Raw genomic sequence first — 12,484 nt, forward strand, 5'->3', positions numbered from 1 at the left:
ACAATTATTTCTGGAAGCATATAGGTTTCTAATTATGCCTATGATTATTCTGAACTTACAAAGAGGAAATATGGGCTCAACCTATCTATCTATGAAATATGAGCTCAACCTATCTATGAAATGGATCAGACCTTCAGCTGCTTCCAGACGGCTTCTGCATTAAGCTGAACAATCTATACAGAAATTCCAGTGATGACATAAATCTGCATGTTCTGGATTTCCTTCACATTTTATGGAACATTGGTCCCACTGTAGCTATAATATCTGCATAGGGAGCACTCTGGCTCAGCTCAATAGCCTGATGTTTTTTTAGGATAAGAAAGCTATAAAATTTGGCAGCAGTTTGTTTTCGGTCATTATTTCTGCAGAGCTTCATCAGACTAAAGTATTGCATTCCCATCTTGTTGGATTCCTGGGAAAACAATTATAAAAGAGGAAAGGGAAATAAGATCATTAGAAACAAAGCAGGCTGTGGATGTATAATGAACAATAAATATTGGCATTTTTGATAAGTGACTAAAATCCTTAAATGGAGAAATGCAAATGATTCATTAGGAAACATAAAAAAAATAGGTCATTGAGCACAGCTTGGTTCATTGAGAAAATACACGCAAAAGAACTCTAATGTGTTATACAAATTTCAGTGTGTTATACAAATGTTAGGTCTATTGATGTTAACATAAATGGCTCCTGGGAAAAGTGCAATTAATTGAGACTTGCAGGCAGAAAAAAGTCCACAGGACCTTGGGAATCTTCAAAAACAATGATTATCAGCCTGTCAGGCTTGTTTTATAGGTACCGCAGGGTGGAGTTAACCAAACAACTCTAGTGGTAAATGTAATGGCAGGGGAATATGACTAAATAAATATCTTCCAGTCATCTCAGCACTGTTTATAATAGCCAGGACATGGAAACAACCTAGATGTCCATCAGCAGATGAATGGATAAGAAAGCTGTGGTACATATACACAATGGAGTATTACTCAGCCATTAAAAAGAATTCATTTGATTCAGTTTTGATGAGATGGATGAAACTGGAGCCGATTATACAGAGTGAAGTAAGCCAGAAAGAAAAACACCAATACAGTATACTAACATATATATATGGAATTTAGAAAGATGGCAATGATAACCCTGTATGCAAGACAGGAAAAAAGACACAGCTGTGTATAACGGACTTTTGGACTCAGAGGGAGAGGGAGAGGGTGGGATGATTTGGGAGAATGGCATTCTATCATGTATACTATCATGTAAGAATTGAATCGCCAGTCTATGTCTGACGCAGGATACAGCATGCTTGGGGCTGGTGCATGGGGATGACCCACAGAGATGTTATGGGGAGGGAGGTGGGAGGGGGGTTCATGTTTGGGAACACATGTAAGAATAAAAGATTTTTAAATTAAAAAAAATAAAATTAAAAAAAATAAAAAAAAGTAATGAGAAAAAAAAAAAAAGACATTGGTTCACTATAGGACACCTGTGAATCTACTTGAAAAACTGACATACAATAAAGTATTTAATTAGACTGCACTTGGAATCAGATTTCTAGAGAAGGAGTATTGTGTTTTAGTTAGAAATACTATGGTGAATACTGGCCAGTATCCCGGAGAATACTGTACTAATTTGGTAGCTGTGAAGCAATTTTTTAAAAAGACCATATACAAGGGTCTTTTTTTTTTTTTTTGCCAGTCCATAACATTTGACTGATGGCTCAGATGGTAAAGAATCTGCCTGTAATGCATGAGACACAGATTCAGTCCCTGGCTCTGGAAGATCCCCTGGAGAAGGGAATGACTACCCACTCCAGTATTCTTGCCTGGAGAATTTAATGGAGAGATGACTGGTGGGCTACAGTCTATGGGGTCACAAAAAGTCGGACACAACTGAGCAACCAACACTAACTTTTAACAAATTGACAAGTTAAATATTTTACCATACTTTAATCTCAACCAAAGGAGTAGCATAGCACAGTGTCAGCAACCTTTGAGATGGCATGCCAAGTCTTCATTTATTCCCTCTCTTGAGGAGACAAGATGTGGTTTGGGTGGTTTTCCCCAGGGAGAGAGCAGGGACAGCCTCATAAATTTCAAGAACCCTTTTGAAAAACACCCTGCGAGGATTATTCTGTTTCCTCCAGGAGCTCCTCTAAAATGAAGGTAAAGAAATAAAGGAAGAAGAGAAATACAAAGTGGAAGAATTATCAGACTTAGAGAAAGCTGAAACCTACATGCCAGCAGAGAGGAGAATCAGCAAAAGGCAAGACAATTTGAGATACAGAACCTAGACCCTGCTTATGGAAAGCATTTTAGGAACTTATTAGGAGAACAAGAATTTCTGAGGAATGTAGTAACCTCTAGACTGAGATTAGTGAACTGCACCATCCAATGGATTTTCAGCCTCTAGCCAGCCCTGCTGACTTTTGACTGGCCAGACCCTATGACTCAAATTGGCATGTGCCAATTCCTTAATCAATCTTGTTCCTTCTATTTCTCATGACTAATAGGGATTTTACACAATTCAGTGGTTTTTGTATACCAATCAAAAAACTGACTTTAAACAACTCTAGTTTGTTTAAAGTCTGAAGTCAGGGGAGATTCTGCCAGCAACCAAGGACCTCTCAGTTCAGTCCCAAATGGGTTTTTCCTCCAACTGCAACCCAAAGCGTCATATCTGTCTTCCTGTCCCTACAGAGTTTATTTATGCCACTAAATGGGTAAATGTATATAGACAGAATTTTACTTTCCTTCTAGGTTCTCTAATTATTTAATGTATTTTACAGTGTCTACTATATCACAGTGTTAAAGCCATTCATCAATTTATCTTTGCATTTCAAAAATCTGGACATAAGGCCAGCATATACTTATGCTCAGTATTTAATGGTGAAATTTGAGTGTAAGTACAATAAAACATGAAAAATGTGGAAAAAAGGAGCATTTCCAGCAGTGAAAACCTCCCTATGAGAACATGCCTCTTGCAAAGGATCTCCTTGATCCTTCTCCAAAAGAGGAGAAGAGGAAACATGAGAAGAAGGACGTGGTCCAGAGCCCAATTCCTACTCTATGGATGTGAAATGCCCAGGATACTATAAAATCATCACCAGCTCTAGCCATGCACAAACGCTAGTAGTTTTGTGTATCGGCTGCTCCTTGTTGTTGCCACCCTACAGGAATAAAAGCAAGGCTTACTGAAGGATGCTGCTTCAGACAGAAGTAACACCAAAGAATCCAAAATCAAGATGAGTGGGAAACCATCCCAACAAACACATTTGAACCAAACAGCAACAAAACCCCTAAATGAAAGAAAACCTAGGAAAAGATCAGTGATTATAGGCAGCAGTATGTCATAAGTTGGAAATGAAGTGTGAAGTTAAAAACATGAGAATTCCTTGAAAGGTTACTTCGAAACAATTAGACCCTCAGGTTTACTCCACCACCTCACAGAACCAGGAGACCTTTAGTCCTGAACCCTTGCAGGAGGCAGAAAGTTGTCTTTCTGGAGATACCAACTATGAGGTATAGGAGGCACTGTGGAAGAGAAGTGTTACAAACTGGGGGGGTCAAGGGAAATTCTAATGTCTAAACAGTGAGACTGCCAGCTTCTCCCTTACTCCCTTTTGGTTCCTCAACCATGGACATCATGCTTATATCTTCTAGACAGTAGATCTGACCATGCAAAAATAGACCATTCCAAGGGAAAAAATTCTATAGATAATGACATCTGTGTGCCTATGTATTGGCGGGGGTGGGGACACACAAAATTATCTTGCTATGAAGACAACAAGTCTATAAGCCCCACCCATGCTTATATAACCTCCAATCAGCTTTTTGGTGTCTCATTCTTAAATAAAAACCAAAGATCTATTAAACACTTGGATAAAATTTCTAATATCCAAGAGAATCACTAAGGAAACAGACATTGAGGGCAGTAGGAGAAAGCTATAATCTCTGAAAATTAAGAGAAGATACCATCCACAAAAAATGATTAGGACGCTATTGAGAGAAAACAGATCAGTGGTTGCTGGGGGCTGGGGGAGGGGGACCAGTGGGGGAGATGAGACAAGGGATTATCAAGAGACACAAGGAAACTTCTGGAGATTATAGGTATGTTCACTATCTTGACTGTGGTGAGTTTCCATAAATATATCAAAACTTATCTAACTATATATTTTTAAATAGGTATGGTTTATTGTTATGTTAATCATACTTCAATAAAACTTAAATATAAATAAATAGATTGTGAAACTCACTCAGTAGTATCCAACTCTGTGTGACCTCAGGGACTATACAGTCCATGGAATTCTCGAAGCTAGAATACTAGAGTGGGTAGCTGTTCAGATGCTATAAAATAAAATAATTTAATAATAAAATTATTAATAAAAAATAATTAATAATGAGATAAAACTCCTGGAAAACAAAAAAAATCAATAAAAATGAGGATAAAGCTGAAGAAATCTTCTAAAGCAATAAAGAACTATGGACAGACATTCATGACATTGTACAGGGGTCAGGGATCAAGACCATCCCCAAGAAAAAGAAATGCAAAAAGGCAAAATGGTTTTCTGAGGAGGCCTTACAAATAGCTGTGAAAGAACAGAAGTGAAAGGCAAAGGAGAAAAGGAAGTATACACCCATTTGAATGCAGAGTTTCAAAGAACAGCAAGGAGAGATAAGAAAGCTTCCTCAACAGAGGAAAATAGAGGAAAATAGAGGAAAATCAACAGAGGAAATAGAGGAAAACAATAGAATGGGAAAGACTAGAGATCTCTTCCAGAAAATTAGAGACACCAAGGGAACATTTCATGCAAAGATGGGCTCAATAATGGACAGAAATGGTATGGATCTAACAGAAGCAGAAGATATTAAGAAGAGGGGCAAGAATACACAGAAGAGCTGTACAAAAAAGATCTTCACGACCCAGATAATCACGATGGTATGATCACTCACCTAGAGCCAGACATCCTGGAATGCAAAGTCAAGTGGGTCTTAGGAAGCATCACTATGAGCAAAGCTAGTGGAGGTGATGGAATTCCAGTTGAGCTATTTCAAATCCTAAAAGATGATGCTGTGAAAGTGCTGCATTCAATACGGCAGCAAAGTTGGAAAACTCCACAGTGGCCACAGGACTGGAAAAGGTCAGTTTTCATTCCAATCCCAAAGAAAGGCAATGCCAAAGAATGCTTAAACTACTGCACAATTGCACTCATCTCACACGCTAGCAAAGTAATGCTCAAAATTCTCCAAGCCAGGCTTCAACAGTATGTGAACCATGGACTTCCAGATGTTCAAGCTGGATTTAGAAAAGGCAGAGGAACCAGAGATCAAATTGCCAGCATCCGTTGGATCATCGAAAAAGCAAGAGAGTTCCAGAAAAACCTCTACTTCTGCTTTATTGGCTATGCCAAAGCCCTTGACTGTGTGGATCACAACAAACTGAAAAATTCCTCAAGAGATGGGAATACCAGACCACCTGCCCTGCCTCCTGAGAAATCTGTATGCAGGTCAGGAAGCAACAGTTAGAACTGAACATGGAACAACAGACTGGTTCCAAATCAGGAAAGGAGTATGTCAAGGCTGTATATTGTCACTCTGCTTATTTAATTTATACGCAGAGTACATCATGAGAAAGCACCATGGGTGAAGCACCAGCTGGAATCAAGATTTCTGGGAGGAATATCAATAACCTCAGATATGCGGGTGACTACCCTTATGGCAGAAAGCAAAGAACTCAAGAGCCTCTTGATGAAAGTGAAAGCGGAGAGACAAAAAGTTGGCTTAAAGCTCAACATTCAGAAAACCAAGATCATGGCATCTGGTCCCATCACTTCATGGCAAATAGACGGGGAAACAATGAAAGACTTTATTTTCTTGGGCTCCAAAATCACTGCCATGGTGACTGCAGCCATGAAATTAAAAGACGCTTGCTCCTTGGAAGAAAAGTTATGACCAACCTAGACATCATATTAAAAAGCAGAGACATTACTTTGCCAATAAAGGTCCGTCTAGTCAAAGCTATGTATGGTTTTTCCAGTAGTCATGTATGGATGTGAGAGTTGTACTATAAATAAAGCTGAGCACTGAGGAACTGATGCTTTTGAACTGTGTTGTTGGAGAAGACTCTTGAGAGTCCCTTGGACTGCAAGGAGATTCAACCAGTCAATCCTAAAGGAAATCAGTCCTGAATATTCATTGGAAGGAGTGATGTTGAAGCTGAAACTCCAATACTTTGGCCACCTGATACAAAGAACTGACTCATTGGAAAAGACCCTGATGTTGGGAAAGATTGAGGGCAGGAGAAGGAGACAACAGAGGATGAGATGGTTGAATAGCATCACCAACTCAATGGACATGAGTTTGAGTAAACTCTGGGAGTTTGTGATGGACCGGGAAGCCTGGCGTGCTGCAGTCCTTGGGGTCGCAAACAGTCGGACACAACTGAGCGACTAAACTGACTGAAAAGAAGAATAAAAAGACAAAACCAAGAGAGGGGGGAAAAGATTTTTTAAAAAGTAAAGGTGCAATTCAGAATATCCAACATCTGACCCATAGGCAGTCCAACAAGGCGAAAATTCAAGAAATAAAAAAATAATAATCCAATTCAAGGACATGAACTCTCAGAATAAAGAATCTACTATATGCTTAGAACAATAAATGAAAACGACCTATACCAGAGCACATCATAATGAAGTTTCAAGGTTCTAGGGATAAAGGAAAGATCTAAAAGCTTCCAGAGAGAAAATAAAGATCACCTACAAAAGACCACCAACCAAGCAGCATCTGACTTTTCCTTAACAACACAGATGCCTAGAAAAGTTACAAAGCCTTCAATATCTGAGAGGTATTATTTTCAAACTACGTTCAGATACATCCAATAAAGTTTATGGTAAAATAGAGACATTTTCAGACTTATATGTAGGGTCTCTATCACCTATGCACTCTTTATTTCAAGAAATTATGACAGCATGTTGACCATCAAAAAAAAAAAAAATCAAGATAAAGATCAAAGCACCAAGAAACAGAGGAACATAAGAAAGAGACATAGGAATTCCCATGTTATGGTAAAACAATGTCCCAAGACAAAAACTGTGGAGTAACTAGTCCCAGTTGGAACAAGAGTAGGATGAACTCTGGGAAGGATATCTTCAAAAGAAAAAAAGGAGCTGATGAATCAACTGATGTAGCGGATCATACTAAAAGCTGTTTTATTTTATTATCAGAGAGTTCAGAAAAAGAATTAAGGATGGGTATATAAACACTAAGCAAATGGGGAAAATGAGGTCATGATTAACTAAAAGAAAAACCTATAAAGTTGACAAGGAATGTGATTATGCTATGAAGGTTCAATTTAAAGTAATTTTTACATAGTGGTGGCAATTGATGGTTGTCCCGTAACATCTATTCTCTTCTTCTTCCATAGCAATAGAATTATTAGCTGGGTCCATGGTTACCAGATAAAAGGCTTCCCTGGTGGTGCAGAGGTTAAAGTGTCTGCCTGCAATGTGGGAGACCTGGGTTCGATCCCTGGGTTGGGAAGATCCCCTGGAGAAGGAAATGGCAAACCACTCCAGTATTCTTGCCTGGAGAATCTCATGGACAGAGGAGCTTAGTGGGCTACAGTCCACGGGTCTCAAAGAGTCGGACACGACTGAGCGACTTCACTCACTCACTCATGGTTACCAGATAAAGACTATATTTCCCAGCTAGATGTAGTGAAATTATTGAGTGCTGGTCAATTAAATGTGAAATGTGATGCATATAATTTCTGGGATATATCCTTAAAGGAAACTTTGCTGCTGACTGGAATGCAGACATGGTGGATAGTTAGCCATTTGGGATCCTGAGAACAAAGAAAATGAGATAAAGGGCACCTGGCTGCTGACAACTTTGTGAGCATAGTTGCATTACCAGTTAGTACTTTATCTGAGAGAGAAATAAACTTATTTCTTTTTAAGCCACTGACATTTTGGTTCTGTGACAATCAAACCTGCATCATGATGATTGCAATTATAACACTATAATGGCTGAATACTGTGCTGAAGATAGACTGGGGTTGGGGAGATATAACTAAGTTAAATTTTCATTTTCTGTTGAAAGAAGTTAACAGATAAAATGTAAAGCTGAAATATTAGGAAAGAGGAGTAAGAACTTGTAATCAGAAGTATAGATATAAATCTAAGAGAAATAGTTCAGTTTCCTCTGGAAAGCAGAACTTAGGGATAAGGAAGGGATAGGACAAAGACTTCTGTGCTTCCCTTTCAGCCTTACAGCATAGTACTACTGAACTTTCAAAATTATATGCATGGATGGGGCTTCCCTAATGGTTCAGTGGTAAAGAATTCACCTGCAGTGGTTTGATTCCTGGATCAAGAAGATTCCCTGGAGGTGGAAATGGCAACCTACTCCAATATTCTTACCTGGAAAAAAATCCTGTGGACAGAGGAGCCTGGCAGGCTACAGTCCATGGGGTTGCAAAGAGTCAGACATGACTGGGTGACTAAGCATGAATTATTTTGATAAAAATGTTAAAATTTGAAATTATCTGTTTTGTTCTTAAATTGTTATAAATTTAATTACATATGAGAATTAGTTGACAGCCTGCTAAATACAAGAATGAGACATAGCATAGATGTCTAAGGACATGCATATGGGTAAGAATTGATTACAGCATATGGGCACCAAAAACAAACTCATAGTTAGCTCTGGGTATACAGCTTACAATAAATTTCACTATAGAGTAATTTGGCCTCAACAAGATCACAGTGAAAATGGTTTCACTTTTATCAATATCTAGAGGATTGAACTCAACTTTTTATTTATTTTTAAAACTAAAAACAGTGTTGATAAACCCTACCAAGTCTTACCTGCAAACTATGTAACATCTGAAGTATTCTTGAATTCCATTTTTCTGCCTCAATATTTTGTTCATTCCCCCATAACTCCTGTTTGAATAATTGATAAAATATTTCCTTTAATCAAAATTTATTGACCATTTACTATCTGCCAGCCATAGTGTAGAAAGAAACACAAGACACACAACCGTAACATGGGGTCCTGCCAAATAAGGAGGTTATCATCTGCAGTTGAGAGAATAAGACTAACAAACAGATACAGCTCAGTTTTTATAGGCTGATATCTATGCTCCCAGGCTATCTTCTGACAAGGGGCTCTAGAGTAGGAGATTCTGCATCTGTATTGGTGATGCATCCCAGGCATTGTGCCCTTACTTTTAAAGGTAAAGATGACCACTTTTGGCTAGGACTGTCCCAGCTCTGGTCAATCTGAACTCAGATAACAGGAGTAAATATAAAGCTAGAGAAGAAATGCATTATAAAGATCTTTATTTGAATTTATCTGGTGATATAAAGGTTCTAACAATAACTGATGTTTAGTGAGTTGTATCCAATTGGGTTAGGAACCTTTCAAATTTCAAGGGTGCCTTGTCCAAAAAAAGATCAACACACTGCCTTTCATGTTATGTGAATAGATCCAACTTTTCAATCTTGTTTTCAGTTTTAAGTCACTTGCAGAAACACCATAATATTTAAAAATTGTAAACTTGAAATCCCTTCACAGGAACTCACTCTAAGTCTCCTTACCAACTAACAACTTATAAACTGAGAACAGAACTGAGCATAGGAAAGGTGCTGATAAGTCTAATAAAAAAAGTCTAATAAAAAAAAGGTGCTGAAAAAAAAAAAAAGGTGCTGAGAAGTCTACAAAGGGTTTGGGGTGGGGGTGGGGGTGGGCAAGCAGCACAGATCTGACCTATTAATACTTCATAATTTTTCCTATGTTATCTTTGTTATCATGCAACCTAACAGCTTCTGTGTTACCCTTATCACACCTCCACTGTTGGTCAAGCTTTCACGTATACCTCTGGAGCCCAGACACTTCCTAACAGTGCTTTCAATTTCATCGACTCCAATGACTTCAGAAAGCTTCAGAATGTTCTATATGATATTTTAAATCATCTAAGGCTAAAGGGACTGCCAAGTCCCCATTCCTGCCAGCTGCACTGGCTTCCTGGTTCTGCCTATACAGCATCCTTTCGTACATTCCAAAGACACTGATCTGAAAATATGGTCAATATTATTCTGAAGAGTTTTCTAAATTCTTCTAGGTAAAATTTATGTTTATTCCTTACTAGTTGATTCTGGGATAAATTAGTTCACCCAATTACCAATGTTTTATTTTATTGTTAAATACACAAAAGCTATTTTTCAAATGTGAAAAGTAATGGCCCAACTTCTTGTTACAGATCTATGAGAAGGCAGCGTCACCTATATTGTACAACTCAACTAACCAGGAAAAGCCTCAGAAAAATAGTTTGTGCACTTTGCTGAAGCCTGTCTACTTGATCTATCTGGATACCCTACAGCTGAGTCCACTGTGTGGAAAGCCTAGTTGATTATTAAAACAGTTGAACCTGTGCTGTGTTATGGTTTTCTTGACCATATGTGAAAATAACCTGTGTCTAGAAGCAAAGAAGAACTGTACAAAAACAAACAAACAAACAAATTAAAAAAAAAGAACTGTACAAAAAAAGATCTTCAAGACTCAGATAATCATGATGCTGTGATCACTCACCTAGAGCTAGACATCCTGGAATGTGAAGTCAAGCCTTAGAAAGCATCACTATGAACAAAGCTAGTGGAGGTGATGGAATTTCAGTTGAGCTATTTCAGATCTTGAAAGATGATGCTGTGAAAGTGCTGCAGTCAATATGCCAGCAAATCTGGGAAACTCAGCAGTGGCCACAGGACTGGAAAAGGTCAGTTTTCATTCCAATCCCCAAGAAAGGCAATGCCAAGGAATGTTCAAACTACTGCACAATTGCGCTCATCTCACATGCTAGTAAAGTAATGCTTAAAATTTTCCAAGCCAGTCTTCAGCAATACGTGAACCGTGAACTTCCAGATGTTCAAGCTGGTTTCAAAAAAGGCAGAGGAACAAGAGATCAAACTGCCAACATTTGCTGGATCATCAAAAAAGCAAGAGAGTTCCAGAAAAACATCTATTTCTGCTTTATTGACTATGCCAAAGCCTTTGACTGTGTGGATCACAATAAACTGGAAAATTCTGAAAGAGATGGGAATATCAGACCATCTGACCTGTCTCTTGAGAAACCTGTATGCAGGTCAGGAAGCAACAGTTAGAACTGGACATGGAACAACAGACTGGTTCCAAATAGGAAAAGGAGTACGTCAAGGCTGTATATTGTCACCCTGCTTATTTAACTTATATGCAGAGTACATCATGAGAAACACTGGGCTGGAAGAAGCACAAGCTGGAATCAAGATTTCTGGGAGAAATATCAATAACCTCAGATATGCAGATGACACCACCCTTATGGCAGAAAGTGAAGAGGAACTAAAAAGCCTCTTGATGAAAGTGAAGGAGGAGAGTGAAAAAGTTGGCTTAAAGCTCAACATTCAGAAAACTAAGATCATGGCATCTGGTCCCATCACTTCATGGCAAATAGATGGGGAAACAGTGGAAACAGTGTCAGACTTTATTTTTGGGGCTCCAAAATCACTGCAGATGGTGACTGCAGCCATGAAATTAAAAGACGCTTACTCCTTGGAAGGAAAGTGATGACCACCCTAGACAGCATATTTAAAAGCAGAGACATTACTTTGCTACGAAAGGTCTATCTAGCCAAGGCTATGGTTTTTCCAGTAGTCATGTATTGATGTGAGAGTTGGACGGTGAAGAAAGCTGAGCGCCGAAGAATTGATTCTTTTGAACTGTGGTGTTGGAGAAGACTCTTGAGAGTTCCTTGGACTGCAAGGAGATCCAACCAGTCCATCCTAAAGGAGATCAGTCCTGGGTGTTCACTGGAAGGGCTGATGTTTAAGTTGAAACTCCAATACTTCGGCCACCTCATGCGAAGAGTTCACTCATTAGAAAAGACCCTAATGCTGGGAAGGAGAAGGGGACGACCAAGAATGAGATGGCTGGATGGCATCACTGACTGGATGTACATGGGTTTGGGTAGACTCCAGGTGTTGGTGATGGACAGGGAGGCCTGGTGTGCTGTGATTCATGGGGTCGCAAAGAGTCGGACACGACTGAGTGACTGACCTGAACTGAACTGAGAAGCAAAGAGAAAGGTGAAAGTGACTCAGCTGTCTTCTGGCTCAGCTGTTTGGATGCTTCAGGTAAAATTTTCAGGTATTTATTCTGTCCTAGATTATCCAGAGAATTCAGTCATATGAAAAACACCAATTTAATAGTCTTGGAACTCATTATACAGATAATTTATCTAAAAACAAACTAATATTAGGCATTACTAGGTGCTTTGATATTATTTACTAAGAAACTTTTTGTCAAAATTTATTACAATCTTAAAAATGCCTTCAGCACTGTGGGACAGGGATTATAGAAAGATGACAGTAATCTCTGTGGAGTCAGGTGAGTCAGATATTAGCTCAGGCTTTGCTATTGACTTGTGGTCCTCTGTGCAGACCATTCCCTTTGAACCTTGT

The 12,484-nt window shown here is 38.8% G+C and overlaps 1 protein-coding gene across 1 annotated transcript in view; it reads right to left on the reverse strand.

Moving 5' to 3' along the window:
- Window positions 1–223: 223 nt before the first annotated feature.
- RAD21L1 (RAD21 cohesin complex component like 1) overlaps window positions 224–12,484 on the reverse strand; it is a 35,722-nt gene continuing 23,461 nt past the window's right edge. The window contains exons 12-13 of the mRNA XM_052651183.1: window positions 8,858–8,935; window positions 224–412 (exon numbers count right to left, since the gene is read on the reverse strand). Coding sequence (XP_052507143.1) covers window positions 224–412; window positions 8,858–8,935 — 267 coding nt within the window. The remainder of the gene's footprint in view (window positions 413–8,857; window positions 8,936–12,484) is intronic.

This window comes from Budorcas taxicolor, chromosome 13, assembly GCF_023091745.1.
Source record: "Budorcas taxicolor isolate Tak-1 chromosome 13, Takin1.1, whole genome shotgun sequence".
Lineage (NCBI taxonomy): Eukaryota > Metazoa > Chordata > Mammalia > Artiodactyla > Bovidae > Budorcas > Budorcas taxicolor.